General features: G+C 45.8%; 1 protein-coding gene across 1 annotated transcript in view; it reads left to right on the top strand.

Moving 5' to 3' along the window:
• Positions 1 to 17,102, top strand: part of ADAMTS7 (ADAM metallopeptidase with thrombospondin type 1 motif 7) — a gene marked incomplete at its 5' end in the record, with an annotated part of 217,485 nt that overhangs the window by 138,396 nt on the left and 61,987 nt on the right. The window contains 3 exon segments of the mRNA XM_082252994.1: positions 752 to 921; positions 8,488 to 8,621; positions 10,248 to 10,368. Coding sequence (XP_082109120.1) covers positions 752 to 921; positions 8,488 to 8,621; positions 10,248 to 10,368 — 425 coding nt within the window.

The raw sequence follows: 17,102 nt of genomic DNA, 5'->3' as shown, positions 1-17,102 counted from the left end.
TTTTTTTTTTTTGTGCCCCTCCGCTAGGTAGACCTGACCTGAAAAGGAATTGGATAGTTATTTTTATTTTTTTTGTTTACTCACCTTTTTATTGAAGATCGTAAATACTCACCTCTGACTGCTTCCTCCCTCGGAGCCGCGGCTCACCCCGTCACTTCCTGCGCTGCGATGATTCCTGGGAGCTAAACGTCATAGCTCCCAGGAATCAATGCGCCGCACCGGCCCCGCTCCTCACTTCCGGGCGACGCCGCATTCCCCTGCTAAACAGCTTCTGGGCCCAGAAGCTGTTTAGGAATGCGGCGCCGCGCCGGAAGTGACGAGAGGGGCCGGTGCGGCGCATTCTGGGAGAAGAAGACGCGGAAGAAGACGCAGAAGAGGACCGCGCCGGCTTCAGCTGCCCACAAGAGAGATGGAAACGCTGTGGAAGAAATTTTCAAAGTAAGTATTTCTTCTAAAAGGTAAGTGCGAACCGGGACAGATCAGAGGCTATCCATTGTGGAATGTACTAGCCCTGACTGTCCCGGGGGTATGTTCATCAAAAAATGACATCTGTGCCCGGAACTCTGCTTTAAATTAAAAATTTTGAACAAAATCTTACTGGTGTGTGGTCAGCAGTTTAGGATTCAGGTGACATTCTTCAAAGATTATGTGCCTTGTCAGAAAAGAGATAAAATAACCAAGACATTCATTCATGTATTGTCCTACATTGTGTTCTCCTTTATATAATACCTTGTATCCTCTTTTTTTGAAGGCCTAGATACGGAGGAAGATATTGCCTGGGGGAGAGAAAGAGGTACCGCGTGTGTAATGTTACACCCTGTCTGCTGGGAGTTCCTTCGTTCCGACAAGTCCAGTGCTCCCAGTTTGATTCCATTCCTTACAAAGGGAAGCTTCATGAATGGAGCCCAGTGTTCCTCAACAGTAAGTATAGGAATAAGTATAGAAATAGTTTACTAAATTAAATGATCTGAACCAGTAAGGGCTCTTTCACACGGGCGATCCGATCAGATCCGCCTGTCAGTTTTTTAGGCGGATCTGATCGGATCCTCCATGCAGCTCTATGGGGCAGCGGGTGTCAGCGGAGACACCTCCGCTGACACCCACTGCCATCCGTATCCGATCCTGTCCGTGAAATCTGGACGGATGGAAACCCTATTTTTCCATCCGTTCAGTAATCGGATCGGATCGGATGAGAGCGGACAGGCGGTCCGCTCTCATCCGATTCCCCCATAGAGGGCAGCGGGGGCTGAGACACCTCCCTCTCCGCTCTGCAAGCGGAGATGGAGCTGTCATCCGCCGGCTCAGCGGGGATCGCGGATCGATCCCCGCTGAGCAACACGGATCCGCCTACGGAGGCGGACCGTGTGAAAGAGGCCTAAAAGTCGTATTTTAAAATGTTATTACTCATACTATTCAAATGGAAGACTGGATAAATAATTTACAGTCAAAGGCTAGGAAATACAATGCAATAAATTAACCACTTTACCACCGGAGGATTTTCCTGCTTTACGTCCAGGCCACTTTTTGCGATTCGGCACTGTGCGACTTTAACTGACAATTGCGCGGTCATGCAACGCCGTACCCAAACAAAATTTACGTCCTCTTTTTCCCACAAACAGAGCTTTCTTTTGGTGGTATTTGATCGCCTCTGCGCTTTTCATTTTTTGCGATATTAATAAAAAAAGCGACAATTTTAAAAACAATATTTTTCTATTTTGACAGTTAAAAAATATCCAATATATTCAATTTTTGTCATATATTTAGGCCAAAATGTATTTAGCTACATGTCTTTGACAAAAAAATTCTCAGTGAGCGTATTTTTAACCGCTTTAAGACCGGAAGAATTTACCCCATTCCTGACCAGGCCATATTTTGCGATTCGGCACTGCGTGACTTTAACGGACAATTGCGCGGTCGTGCGACGCTGTACCCAAATTAAATTGATGTCCTTTTTTCCCCCCACAAATAGAGCTTTCTTCTGGTGGTATTTGATCACCTCTGCAATTTTTATTTTTTGTGCTATAAACAAAAAAAAGCGTCAATTTTTAAAAAATAACAATATTTTTCACATTTTTTTTGGATGAAATTCTCCAAAAAATTAAAAAATCAAAAAATTTTTAACATTTTAGGCCAATTTGTTTTCTGCTACATATTTTTGGTAAAAAAAAAATTGCAATTAGCGTATTTTGATTGCTTTGCGCAAAAGTTATTGCGTTTACTAACTACGGGAAAGTATTTATGTCATTTTTATTGTTTTTTTTTTTTTTTAACTAGTAATGGCGGCGATCTGCGATTTTTTTTGAGGGACTGCGACATTGCGGCGGACAGATCGGACCCCTGACTGACATTTTTGACACTTTTGGGGGTACCAGTGACATTACTGCAGTAATCAGTGCTATAAATATGCACTGTTACTGTAAAAATGACACTGGCAGGGAAGGGGTTAACTTTATTGGTGATCAGTGGGTTAAATGTATCCCTAGGGGTGTGATTCTAACTGTGGGGGGGGGGGCGTGGCTTGTGATGTAACCACAGAGACATACGATCCTACATAGCAGGATCGTATAGTCTCTGTACTTACATCAGGGAGAATGACAGACGGCTGTGTTTTACATCAGCCGTCTGCCTTTTTCCCTCTCCTGCGGGAGATTGCGAGTGGCCGGCGGACATCGGAGCCGCCGGTCACACGCACGGGGATCCCTGTGAACGAGCGGGGGTGGGAGCGCGCCTCCGGCGGCGCGCGCCCGCCCCCTACAGGCTCCAGGGCGAGCGACATAGCCCTACGTCGGTTTGCCCAGGAGCGGCTGACTGCCGCAGTAAATAGTCGTGCGGCGGTTGGCCTTGCTAGTTCACCTTGCTAGTACCGGGTTGGACCCCCTTTTGCCTTTAGAACTAACTTCATTCTTCATGGCATAGATTCAGCAAGGTGTTGAAAAATTTCCTGGTTCATAGTGACATGATAGCATCACGCAGTTGCTGCAGATTTATCGGCTGCCCATCCATGATGCCAATCTTCCGTTCCACCACATCCCAAAGGTGCTCTATTGGATGGGATGTGGTGAGTATGGAGGCCATTGGAGGACAGTGACCTCATTGTCATGGTGAAGAAACCAGTGGTGAGATGATTGGAGCTTTGTGACATGGTGCATTATCCTGCTGGAAGGAGCCATCAGAAGATGGGGACACTGTAGTCATAAAGGGATGGACATGGTCAGCAACAATACTCAGGTAGGCCGTGGGGTTTAATCCATGCTCAGTTGGTACTAATGCCTAGTTTTCACTGAGTGGCACGGTTCGGTTCGGTACGGTACGCAAATTTTGCCATTTTCATTGTCAAAAGTTGTGAATAGTACCCTAATTCCTAACCGTACCACTTTTTTGGGACCCTTTCGTTGGAGTACCAAGCACATTGGTACCGTACCAACAGGGTGGAGCTACAGTATTGAGGTACTGTTTTTGTTGAGGTACTGTTGGTGGTGGAAACGCAAGCCTGATCAAGGTGTACCGTTCCGAGCCGTACTGAACTGTACCGAACCAAACCGTACCGCTCAGTGGAAACGAGGCATAAGGGGCCCAAAGAGTGCCAAGAAAAAATACCCCATGCCATGAGACCACCACCAAAGCCTGAACTGTTGATATAAGACAGGATGGATCCATGTTGTGTACACCAAATTCTGGCCCCGCCATTTGAATGTCGCAGCTGAAATTGAGACTCATCTGACCAGGCAACGTTCCAATCTTGTATTTTCCAATTTTCGTGATCCTGTGTGAATTGTAGCCTCAGTTTCCTGTTCTTAGCTGACAGGAGTGGCACCCGGTGTGGTCTTCTGCTGATGTAGCCCATCTGCTTCAAGGTTCGATGTGTTGTGTGTGCAGAGATGATATTCTGCATACTTTGGTTATAACGAGTGTTTATTTGAGTTACTGTTGCCTTTCTATCCTCTGGAACCAGTCTCCTCTGACATCAACAAGACATTTTGCTCCACACAACTGCCGCTCACTGGATATTTTCTCCTTTTCCCATCATTCTCTGTAAACCCGAGAGATGGTTGTGCGTGAAAATCGCAGTAGAAAGTCCCCTTTCTTCCCCATTCCGATGCTCAGTTTGAACTTTAGCAAGTCGTCTTCATCACGTCAAGATGCCTAAATGCATTGAATTGCTGCCATGTGATTGGCTGATTAGCAATTTGTATTACCAAGCAAGCAATTGAACAGGTGTACCTAATAAAGTGGCTGGTGAGTGTATATGTACAGTACAAACAAATTCAGCAGTGCTTTTCAAGACAAATAGCTCCATTCACATCTATTCCTACTCCCAAAGCTACAAACATGCTATGGGTCTATTTGAGTAGAAGACAGAGGGTCGTATTTATAAAAAAAAATATTTGCATAGCTAATGTAATTCTGCATGTACATTCGTTCTGTGGAAATTGGGCAAGCAAATGTTCTTTAGGCTATTTTCTCTTCAGAGCAAATGTTCTTTTATTATGGCCTGTAGTAAAATACCATGTTATGGCCACTAGATGGAGCTGAGGCCACTAGATGGAGCTGAGGTGCACAGGAAGTGCACAGGAAATACCTACATATATGTAATAAGAGATACAATGATAAAACATCTGGAGAAGGAATTAGCAAATAAATGTAACCATTTTTTTTTTTTTTTGCAAGTTTGAATTGTTACATTGGGGTTTAGTTACTAAAACTGGAGAGTGCAAAATCTTGCTGTTGCATGGTAGCCAATCAGCTTCTAACTTCAGGTTGTTCAATTAGGCTTTGACAATAAAACCTGGAAGCTTGTTGGTTACTATGCAGAGCTGCACCAGATTTTGCACTCTCCAGTTTTATAAATCAACCCCATTGTATCTCTTGTTACAAAGACCTATGTATTTCCTATTTTCCTTAGCGCCATCTAGTGGCCATAATGCATTATCCACTTGCTGACCGCCCCACGCAGATATACTGTGGCAGGGAGGCTTGGCTGCGCAAAGTCATGTAGATTTACGTGATTCTGTGCACGCGGTCTCGGCAGCGCACGCGTTCGCCGTCGGAGCCGTGCTTCCGCTGTGATCGCCGCCGGCCTCCCGCGATCATCAGAGAAACTGACAGAAGACCCGCCTGCTTATGTAAACAAAGCAGGCGAGTCTTCTGTCACACAGGCAGAGAGAGATCAGGAGTTTCAGCTAAGCTACAACCCCCGATCTCTCTGTGCCTGTCACAGAGCCCTCCCCCCATCCCCCCAACAGCACAGTTAGGCATACATTAACCCCTTTGATCCCCCCAGTGTTAACCCCTTCCCTGCCAGCGTCATTAGTACAGTAACAGTGCATATTATTAAGCACTAATTACTGTAGTAATTTCACTGGTCCCCAAAAAAGTGTCAAAAATGTCAGTTAGGGGTCGGATCTGTCTGTCGCAATGTCGCAGTCCCGCTAAAAATCGCTGATTGTTGCCATTACTAGTAAAAAAAATAAAAAGTCCAAAAATCTATCCTGTAGAGATTGTAAACGCTATAACGTTTGCGCAAGCCAATTAAATTACACTTTTTGGGAATTTTTTTTACCAAAAATATGTAGCAGATTACAAATTGGCCTAAACTAATAAAAAAATGTGTTTTTTTTAAAGTTTTTTTTTATTGGGAAAGTTTTATAGCAGAAAGTAAAAAAATATGGCGTTTTTTTCCAAAATTCTCGCTCTTTTTTTGTTTATAGCGCAAAATCTAAAAACCGCAGATGGGATCAAATACCACCAAAAGAAAGCTCTGTTTGTGGAAAAAAAAAAAAAAAAAGGACATCAATTGTATTTGGGTACAGCGTCGCACGATCGTGCAATTTTTCGTTGAAGTAACGCAGTGCCGAATCACAAAAAATGGCCTGGTCATTAAGGGGGTAAAACCTTTCCGGAGCTGAAGTGGTTATTTTACTACTGCCCAAAATAAATGAACATTCCTTCAGAGGAGAATATAGCCTAAAGCCCCGTACACACGTACCGATCGTCGGCCGAACGATCGGCCGTCTTTTGTCCCCGGGCTGTCGTGTCTGTTGAAAAGTGCAAAAGACTGCACAAGAATTTTGTCCGTCGACAACAGCCGACTGCAGAAGTGATGTCATGTGATGGTTAACTTTCCCTGTGTTTTTTCTTCTCTGAGCATGCCCAGTCTTGCAAATCTGCTGTCTGTCGGCCGAATTCTGTACTGACTGGCGAACAATCGGCCGTTCTGGTGTCGTCATACAAACATTTTAATGCTTGCACGACAGATTCTGTTCGGCATCATACTAACAAACCGAAAATCGGCCGATCGTTCGGCGGCCGAACATTTTCGGCCGACAATCTGCACGTGTGTACGGGCCTTTAGAGTCCTTTCACACGGGCGGTCCGTATGTCCGTTTTTCCTCCCATTTTTTTTGCGGATGAAAAACGGACATAACGCTTGTCAATGGCATTGCGGATGTCAGCGGATGACCATCTGCTGACATCCGATTTGCGTCCTTTCCGATCAGTTCCGTTTTTTGCAACGGAAGAGAACCCTATTTTTCTTCCGTTTAAAAAAACGTAACGGACGCAAAAACGAATGTCAGCGGTGTCATCCGCTGACATCGGCAATCCCATTGACATACATTATCTCCGTTTATCATCCGCAAAGGGATGGGATGATAAACGGACATACGGACCGGATGACACAAGTGTCATCCGTGTCCGTAAAAAAAAAAAAACGGAATTTGCACAGAACAAAGATACATGCATTGCCGGACATTTTACTATGTCATTTCTTTTTTTAAATAGACCCCAAAGTGTATTCCTAGCCAAAACATTTATTTGAATTTTGGATAGGGTAGAGAAGAGTTAGATCTGCTGTGAGGTTTATATTACTGTCTGATTCACATATTGTGTAGTGGTATTCAGTGCATCCATATTGGCCCCATGGGGTGGGTGGTTAGACTCAATGCATGGGGCTCTGGCATTTAGCCTTAGATGAAGGGCACAGGTGGGCCTACTGCCGGCCACCTGTGAGACTTTATGAGAGCGTACGGCTCCTGCAGTTGGACGAGGCAACTCGCAGAACTTTTGGGGCAGCATGCGCCCTGGGATGAATGCCCAGAATGCAAGAATTTTGTGTTCTGGGCTTTTGTCCCTGCTCTAAACATAAATACAGCTAGGGGTACTGATTGGCCTTATCCGGCCACAGCAGCTGTCAGGCTCTCCTAAAGCGGAGTTTGCTTTCCCCCCCCCTCCAGTGCAGCATTTGGCACCTTTCAGGGGGGAGGGGGGAACAGGTACCTGTTTTTGACAGGTACCCTTCCCCACTATTGTGAGACGATGCCGCGGCGCCATCCCTCGGAAGTTTGGCCCCCTCCTCCTTCCGCCTCTGCCGAGCCAATCCGAATGCGCAGCGCGCTTCGCGCATGCGCAGTAGGGACCCGCCAGTGAAGTCGGAAGGCTTAACTGCCGGGTTCCCTTACCGGCAATGGGGGCGGTAGCACCCGACAGCCGATGGAAACATCAGCTACAGTGCCAACATTGCTGGGCTCCAGGACAGGTAAGTGTCCTAATATTAAAAGTCAGCAGCTACAGTATGTGTACAGTGTGTGTACAGTGTGTGTACAGTGTGTGTAGCTGCTGACTTTTAATTTTTGGAGGGGGGGGGCGGAATTCCGCTTAAGGTTTGACAGGCAGAAGGGCTGAATTGCGCACCTGTGCCCTTTGCCTGCAGCTAAACACTGGAGCCCCATGCACCAGGCAGGGCCGCTGATGGGGGGGGGGATCACCAGTCCTCCTGTAGGGGGCCCAGGCACACAGGGGGTTCCCAACAGCATGAGCAATTGGTGCGGTCGAGTGGAGGTGCAATTTTACAGAAGGAAGCCCTGTGCGGCTCTCTGCAGCAGCTAAAACCCAGTTTCTCCCCCCCCTCCTGCCAGCTTTCAGCTGCTGCAAGGAGAGACACAGACACAGGGCATCATTCCTGTAATTGCTTCTCCGACACCAATCCCCCGCCCTGTTCTGCCTGCTTTTGAACCCCCCCCCCCCGTGTGCCCCCCTTTTCACTGTGCCGTCCCCCCCGCAACGCTGAAGGATTCCCTGTCCTGTAAAAAAAATAGAAAATTGTAAAAAAATATATAATTAAGTATGGTAATAAATATTTAAAAAATTGTAAAATAAAATAATTGTAAACATTGTTAACATTTTTTTAAAAAAATTATAATTTTTTTTTTTTAAATGTAAAAAATAAATAAAAAGGGCTAATTCACACAGGTTCTCTGTTATGTTTGTGTCCGCTAATAATGATTTTAGTGTATTTTTTGTGAAAATATTGTCTTGACATATGCAGGGGGGAGGGGGGGGCCCTGCCAGGTAGGCTGTACTGGGCCCTGTGTTTTCTAACAGCAGCCCAGGGCTAAACACCCAGTGTGCATTGGGGATTACTGTTTATGAAAGCGACTTTGCAACTTGCCTCTGCACTGATATTTAATCTAAATTTCTGGTTTCACGCAGTTAATCCATGCGAGCTTCACTGCCAGTCAAACACAGAGTACTTTGCAGAGAAGCTGCGAGACGCAGTGACCGATGGAACCCCATGTTTTAAGGGAAACACAAGCCGAGATATGTGCATTAATGGAATATGTAAGGTATGATATATCATGTGATATTGGTCAGATGTCAGGTTTTTAATACATCCTGCCCAGGGGAGGACTGGGACAGGGGGGCAGGGGGGCAACTGCCCCCCGGGCTGCTCTTTTGCCCCATAAATAGGCTGAAAAAAATTAGGTGTAAGGATTATAAGAGGTGCATGGAAGTTAGCCAGCCCCCAGTCTGATGTACTCACCCTCCAGTCTGTCACCAACCAAGTAGACCTGTCTCATGATACAAAGAACAGGGGTTTAGTTGATACACATTTGCAAACGACGCATGTGTAAGCTGCAGAGCCACTACACGGCACCCTGTTTTATCTGCAGTCCTAACACTTTCTAATTTAGTGTCTCCACACTGGGAGCAAATGGCTGCTAATGGATGGATGGGGGACCAGGTGGGAGGGAGACAGCCCAAACCTCCCCCAACCCACCCCCATCCATGACTGGTCTGTTGTCTCAAAACTCAAATAACTAAGTTGTAACGATGATACAAACTGGAAAGGACCAGCTGAGAAGCATTACACCTACAGCAGGGTCCTACATGCCTATTCCTTTACCTGATAATCAAATATTAATGTGCAGCACACCCACTAAGGAGCCTCTGGTGAACTTAATCCTTATTCCCAACTTAGAGCACACACAACCAGGCATGCAGCATCTTCTTCACTCTTCAACTGGCTCCAAAGAACAGTCTAGGGGTTTCTTTTAGATTTTTTTTATGGGTTGGACACTTGAGAGGGTAAGAGAGCATGTGATGCCCTAAAATGAACGTCCCGCAGAATCTCTATGCTGACAGTGACCAGTAATCCTACCGGGGAAAAGTTACACACAGTCACTGACTCTCAACACTGGGGTCATTTACCTACACAGCCATAGGATCACTGGTTGCCTCCTACCAATATATACCAGGCTCTTATCGGTGAGGGAGATGTAGACTCATACCGCCATAGGACAGCTGGACCCACCAACTTCCTCCTGGTAATTTCCAGTGATCTTCTCCAGACCCCACTTGATTCCAGGACTTATGTTTACAAATAGGCTCCCCAGCTAAGCCTAGCTGGGACCTCAATATCTTCTTAGGGACACTCCTGCCATAGGGGCAGAGCTCCCTGCGCAGGGGTCTCCTCTAGCAGGACTGAACTCAGAAACACTGCAGCTTCTGCCTCAGGCTCTAGGCTATTTAAGTGCTCTCCAACCACCTACTGGGCACACCTCCCCAGGTATTGTCTGAGGTTCCATAAATATTCACGCTGTATACTCTGTCCTTTCTCCCACTATTCAAGAATCTTCTAGAAGACAGGGGGAAATAATCAGAGCAGCAGCCTGTGAGACACTGAGCAGCCCTAAAAAATCAACCCCTGCACCTCTAGTTACAGTGGTGCCAACTAGATTAACCTAGCAGCCTAAACCACACCCAGAGTATGCTACAAATGCATATGATAGGACTCTGTTACAAAATACAAAATCAGTAGAGGTCCTTCCATTCCATCCCCCCCAAACTCCATGTCAAAAGTAGGCTACTGAAACCTCTTCTGTGCCATTCTAAAATAATACCTCTACGTTCTTTCAGATTATTTTCCAGCAATAACAAACAATACTAAATATTACAATCTTTCAACACAGAATATTGGCTGTGACTACGAGATTGATTCCAATGCTGTGGAGGATCGCTGTGGTGTCTGTCATGGTGACTCTTCTACATGTCACACTGTTCACAAGACGTTTGATGACAGCGAAGGACTTGGTGAGTTCCAATATATGTTGTGTGTATTTGGGGGTTTCGCTCACGTAATGCCTTTAGTATTAGGTCTAGTCCAGCTGAGAAATAGGTTTTAAGACTTGTTGGCCTGACTGTTAGGAATCAACAGCACGGAAGGCCAATCGGTGTGGCTACACCGAGGAAACTGGGACCAGACCATATATATTTAACTGCTTCTGTAAAATGAAGGCCGGGTGGAAACCTATTGTTCTCGGTGGACATCATATGACTTTCTCCCCTTCGCGCGGCCCAACCAGGCCACGCTCCAGCACGATCCGTCCACTGGACACAGCTGAGGACTGATCAGTATCAGCCCAGTGTTTTCTATATAGTTTTAAAGTCCTTATTTATTCCTTTAGCTTCCTCCACCTTTGGGTTAGTGAACAGGGGTGCTCTTCAGTGATCACATCTAAAAGTGTGCTAACTGCTCACCTCAATTTTTATTAATTAACGCCTGTGGTATGTATGCCTGGGTTGGTGTGTATTCATCCACTCCTGATACACCCTAGCACAGTGTCTGGGTCTCCCAGGGGAGATATGGTTCCACTTATATATGTTCCGCTTACTGGGGATACTTCTTCCTCTGCCAGGTGAGCGGTCCTTGTAACTCAGTAAAGAGGGGTGGCCATCATGGTGTAGTAATATTTACATTTTATTTACACATAGTGGTCACTTACAGTTTAAGACTTGAAATACGAGCAGAGACGCAAGCCGCAGGACTAAGCTCCTATGTCCCGATAAGTCACTTCTGGTTTTCGATGTGAACGCCCTACGCGTTACGTCACGAATCACGTGACTTCTTCAGGGGAATTCTAAACAACGGATGGCTTTCTGTCATTCATTGTGTAAAATTGTGTTGCTAGCTGTGATTGGTCACAGTGAACACATCAGACAGGGCCAATCACAACTTATCAGAACAATACACAGTAAATACACACATTTATTCGGTAAAAATATTTGCTTATAGCAGTACATTCCAGCAAGAGTGGTACAGTGTTACTATGGTAACACTGTGTTGCTCTGGTCACCAAAAAAAAATAAAAAAAATGTTAAAAAATATATTTGTTTTTTTTTGTTTTTTTTATTTTTACATACTGTCACCAGTCAATGTCCCTGGTCACCGCCACAGCAGTTATATGATGACGCTGTACTGCACTGGGGACACTATTTAAAAAATAATTCCTAATTGTTTTCCAAAAAATTGTGGCAAAACATTTTAACTTAAAAAAATACGCCATGCCTCTTATTAAAAACCTTGGTAAAAAGTGGTCACTTGGGGGGTATTTGTACTGTTTTTGGGTCTCAAGAAATGAGATAGGCCGTCAGTACATCAGGAGTGATCGATTTTCAGATATATAGCCCATAGTTTGGGAACTCTATTACATTCCTACAGTCTAAATAATATACACTGATTTATTTTCACCAAAGAAATGTAGCAGAATAAGTTTTGGCCTAAATTTATGAAGAAATATTATTTATTTGCAAAATTTTATAACAGAAACAAAGAAACATTTTTTTTTTTTCAAACTTTTCAGTCTTTTTTTCATTTAGCAAAAAATAAAAAAACCCCAGTGGTGATTAAACACCACCGAAAGAATCCTCTAGTTGTGTGAAAAAAAATGATAAAAATTGCATATGGGTACAGTGTAGTAATTGGGGTGTGGAAGGTTTCCTCATTTGGTCATTTCAGTATTGCCCATGGGGAAAGTTAGAAACAGGGGGTTAGGCAGAGCAATTTTTTCCTGCCATGAGTAATTTTTCTGCAGGCGTAATCAGCAGTTGAACACAGCAGTCTAACTAAAGCAGAATAACAAAAGCAGCAAGAAAAGACCACAAACATCTCTGTTCCACTCTGGATTGACCACAAACCACCACTTTGGAAGGCATCCTGCAAGTCTGAATCCTATCCCCTCTACCCTTTATTATGTCCCCTCTACTCTGCCGTCTTATACTAATATCCTCTGCTTCCAAATTCTCACTTCTTTTCTCCTCTTCTCCACCCAAAACTTTAATATATCACCATCACTTCTACCCTCTCCCTACTACTGCTGCTCTCATCACCTCCTGCTAATACTTACCCTACCTGCTGACCCCCACACAAGGACATGGAAGTACGTGCACTCATACACATCCCATCTTACTTTCCTCACCCTCCTTCTTCAGCTAACCTCTGGGGATATCCCCCAGTATCTCACACCCACACCTGGCACCCTCCCTCCTCCAGCATCAGCCGAAATCTTCTCAGTCTTATCTCGATCCCCCTGCTCCCAAAAACCATCCCCTGTATCCACTGGTGTATTTAGGTTTTGTGCTGCCCTAGGCCTGACTAAAGTTGTGCACCCCCTAATTTAAATATGACCAACCCCTTCCTGTAAAGGCCACACCCCTTCCTGTTTATGACCCGCCCTGTCATCTGTAGACCACAACCACAGTCTATCAGTGCCAATCAGCATAGCTTCATCAGTTCCCATAAGTTCAGCCTCATCAGTGCAGCCTTATCAGTGCTCCCTAGTTACTGCCCAGCAGTGCAGCATATCAGTGTGGCCTCATCAGTGGTCACCAATGCAGCCTTATCAGTGCCCAATAATTAGTACAGCATTATGTCATGGGATTAGTAAGATTACTCTTTTAAGATACTTGGATTTGTGTTTGCTGCCACTGATTGTAAATTATTGGATTTTTTCACTTATTTGTATAATAAATAGGAAGTCTATAGTCATTATACAAATAGTGAAATATTTTTTTTTTGCTGCCCCCCTTCAAAGTGCCACCCTAGGCCTGGGCCTTGTTGGCCTAGGCCAGGATACAGCACTGCCTGTATCTCATGTGCCCTCTGGAATGCCCGCTCTGTCTGCAACAAGCTCATTTCTGCCAATTTGCTTTTTGTCTCCCACTCCCTTAACCTTCTTGCAATCACGAAAACATGGCTTTAAAAGTCAGATCCTGCCTCTTCCATAAAGGCCTCCACTTGACTCACTCACCTACACCCAGTGGACGGAAAGGAGGTGGAGTGGGTTTGCTTCTATTCCCAATGATCACCTTTCAAGTTCTGTCTACCCCTCCCTCTCTATCCTTCTCTTCTTTTGAGACACACTGTATTCCTCTGTTTTCCCCCATTTCTCTAGGGATTGCAGTGATCTATCGCCTCCTGGGCCGGTGTCACGCTTCCTTGATGACTTCTCTGCCTGGCTACCCTACTTTCTCTCCTCTGCAATACCCACTATTATCCTTGGTGGTTTTAACCTCCCCGCTAATGTTAACAGCCCAGCTGCATCCCAACTTTTCAACTTAACCTCATCCTTTGACCTTACACAATGGACACAGTCCCCCACTCACTCGGATTGTATTACCCTTGAGTCCTTGACCTTGTTTTCTCCCATCTTTGCACCCTCTACAAGCTCACTAACACCCCCTTTCCTCTCTCTGACCACAACCTCATCACTTTCACTATGTGGTTGTCTCCAACCACCTTTCCCACTAAGCAGAAAACGATTAACCGCAGAAACCTTTGCCACTTTATTATAATTTTCTACTCTGCAACTGACCACCTCCATGACAAAATCTCACCCCTGTCTTCCCCCAACCTGGCCACCTCTATCTACAACAGTTCCCTTTCATCCTCACTGGACTCTCCTGCTCCTCTCACTACACAAAATATCAGGCCCTGATCATTACAACTTTGGCAGACCGACGACACCAGAAACCTTAAGTGACATAGCCAAGCACTGGAGCGAGTGTGGCGTAAAACCAAATCCCAGCATGCATTTACCCAATATAAATCTGCCTTCTTAAAATACAATTCCTCCCTCAATGCTGCCAAACAAGCCTGCTTTATCATCCTCATTAATAGTCTGTCCTCCAGTCCTCATCGTCTTTTCTCTACTTTTTAACTCTCTACTTTCTGCACCACCATCTCCACCCAGTAACTCGCTCACTGCTCACGAGAATGCCAATCATTTCAAAAACAAGATCGATGCAATTCGTGGGGATATCTCCACTGAACAGGCATCTAACCCACTTAACATATTCTGTACAAGTCCGCTCTCAAAACTCTCCTTTTTTTGACCTTGCTACTACCAGGAGGTCTCTAAAGTTTTCTCAGAAGCCCGCCTTACCAACTGTCCCTTGGATCCCGTTCCCTCACATCTACAATGGTCCCACTCCTCTTCTATCTTATGCTCCCTCACTCACATCTTCAATCTCTCCCTCTCTACTGGCACCTTCCCCTCCCCTATAATATATGCTCTGGTCACTCTCATACTTAAAAAGCTCTCACTGGACCCCCCCAACCTGAACCACTTAAGACCCATCTCCTTGCTCCCTTTAGTATCTAAACTCTTAGAACGCTTAGTCTACAACCGTCTTAGCTTTTACCTCACTGACAACAACCTTCTTGACCCCTTTCAGTCTGGCTTTCACTTACTACCAGTGGCGGCTGGTGCTCAAAATTTCTGGGGGGGGGGGCGCAAACAGAAAAAAAATTGCTTTGCGGCAAAAAACGCGGCAAAAAATTGCATGACTTTGAGGTCACAAAAGTGTGAAAAGGGGCCTTCAGTAATCAAAGTATAGTGTGCCCCCATTCAATGCAGAGCTACTACAGCGTGCCCCCATTCAATGCAGAGTTACCACAGCATTCCCCCATTCAATGCAGAGTTACCACAGCATGCCCCCATTCAATGCAGTGACCAGCATGCCCCCCATCAATACAGTGACCAGCGTGCTGTGCCCCCATCAATGCAGTGACCAGCGTGCCGTGCCCCCATCAATGCAGTGACCAGCGCGCCGTGCCCCCATCAATGCAGTGACCAGCGTGACGTGCCCCCATCAATGCAGTGACCAGTGTGCTGTGCCCCCATCAATGCAGTGACCGGCGTGCTGTGCCCCCTTCAATGCAGTGACCAGCGTGCCGTGCCCCCATCAATGCAGTGACCAGCGCCCCGTGCCCCCATCAATGCAGTGACCATCGTGCCGTGCCCCCATCAATGCAGTGACCAGCGTGCCATGCCCCCATCAATGCAGAGAGACTTACCTGCAGCCGCTTCTTCTCCTCAGTCCCCCGGCGTCTCCTCAAGTTCTCCCGCCTCCTCCTCGGTGGCTCGGCCAATGGCATGCGTTCGCCTTTCGGCCAATCAGGAGCTGGTCTCAGACCGGCTTCCTGATTGGCCAGGAGGAGGATCCGTGTGACAATAGCGAATTTTCATTCGCTATTGTCACACAATGGGTGGGCTCGGGGCGCACTGCTCTGCGACCCGGGTCCACCCTCTTCTGAAGCCTATTAGAGCCTCTGGCTCTAATCAGGTGACAAGAACAAAAAAAAATCCCATTGAACTCCATGCGTCCGGCACCCCGCATGCAGATTAGAGGGCCGGACGCATGGATAGGGGGGCGGCGCCCCTGCGCCCCCAACACACCGGCCGCCACTGCTTGCTACACTCCACTGAAACTGCCCTACTGAAACTCACTAATGACCTACTAACTTCTTAAACTTAAACTTCTTAAAATAATGGCCACTACTCCATACTCATACTACTTGACCTCTCTGCAGCCTTTGATACTGTTGACCATCCCCCTCCTCCTCAAAAAAACTCCACTCTCTTGGCCTTTGAGACTCTGCTCTTTCCTGTCCTCCTACCTATCACAGCGCTCCTTCGGCGTGACCTAAAACTCTGTTTCCTCCTATCCACTTCCTCTTTCTGTAGAGGTACCGCAAGGTTCTGTCCTCAGATCCCTTCACTTCTCCATTTACACCTCCTCCCTTGGTTTGTTAATAAACTCCCGTGGCTTCCAGTACCACCTCTATGCTGATGACACATAAATATCTCTCTCTACTCCTCACCTCACTTCTTCAGTCTCCTCTTGCATTACTAACTTACTAACTGACATATCAGCATTGATGTCACACCACTTTATCAAACTCAATCTTTCCAAAACTGAGCTCATAATTTTTTCTCCAGCCCTTGCACCCCCCAATGACCTCTCCATCACCTTTCCATAGAGATGCATGGATGGATGAAAAAAAGACAAATGGTATGTGAATGAAAGGGGCCTCACTCTGATACCACTAACTAAAATCTAGTGGAACCAATTACCTTCAGAAGTCACCTAATTAGTAAATAGAGTCCACCTGTGTGTAATTGAATCTAAGTATAAATACAGCTGTTCTGTGAAGCCCTCACAGGTTTGTTAGAGAACCCTGAAGAACAAACAGCATCATGAAGGCCAAGGAACACACCAGACAGGTCAGGGATAAAGTTGTGGAGAAGTGTAAAGCAGGGTTAGGTTATAAAAAATATCACAAGCTTTGAACATCTCACGGAGCGCTGTTCAATCCATCATTGGAAAATGGAAAGAGTATGGCACAACTGCAACCCTACCAAGACATGGCCGTCCACCTAAACTGACCAGCCGGGCAAGGAGAGCATTCATCAGAGAAGCAGCCAAGAGGCCCATGGGAACTCTGGAGGAGCTTCAGAGATCCACAGCTCAGGTGGGAGAATCTGTCCACAGGACAACTATTAGTCCTGCACTCCACAAATAAGGCCTTTATGGAAGAGTGGCCAGAAGAAAGCCATTGGTAAAAGAAAGCCATAAGAAGTCCTGTTTGCAGTTTGGGAGAAACCATGTGGGGGACACAGCAAACATGTGGAAGAAGGTGCTCTGGTCAGAAGAGACCAAAATTTAACTTTTTGCCCTAAAAGTAAAACGCTATGTGTGGCGGA

This window comes from Pelophylax lessonae, assembly GCF_965119305.1.
Source record: "Pelophylax lessonae genome assembly, chromosome: 4".
NCBI classification, from domain to species: Eukaryota; Metazoa; Chordata; class Amphibia; order Anura; family Ranidae; genus Pelophylax; species Pelophylax lessonae.
Note: the sequence above shows the minus strand (reverse complement) of the source record. Positions and strands in the feature narration are given on the sequence as shown.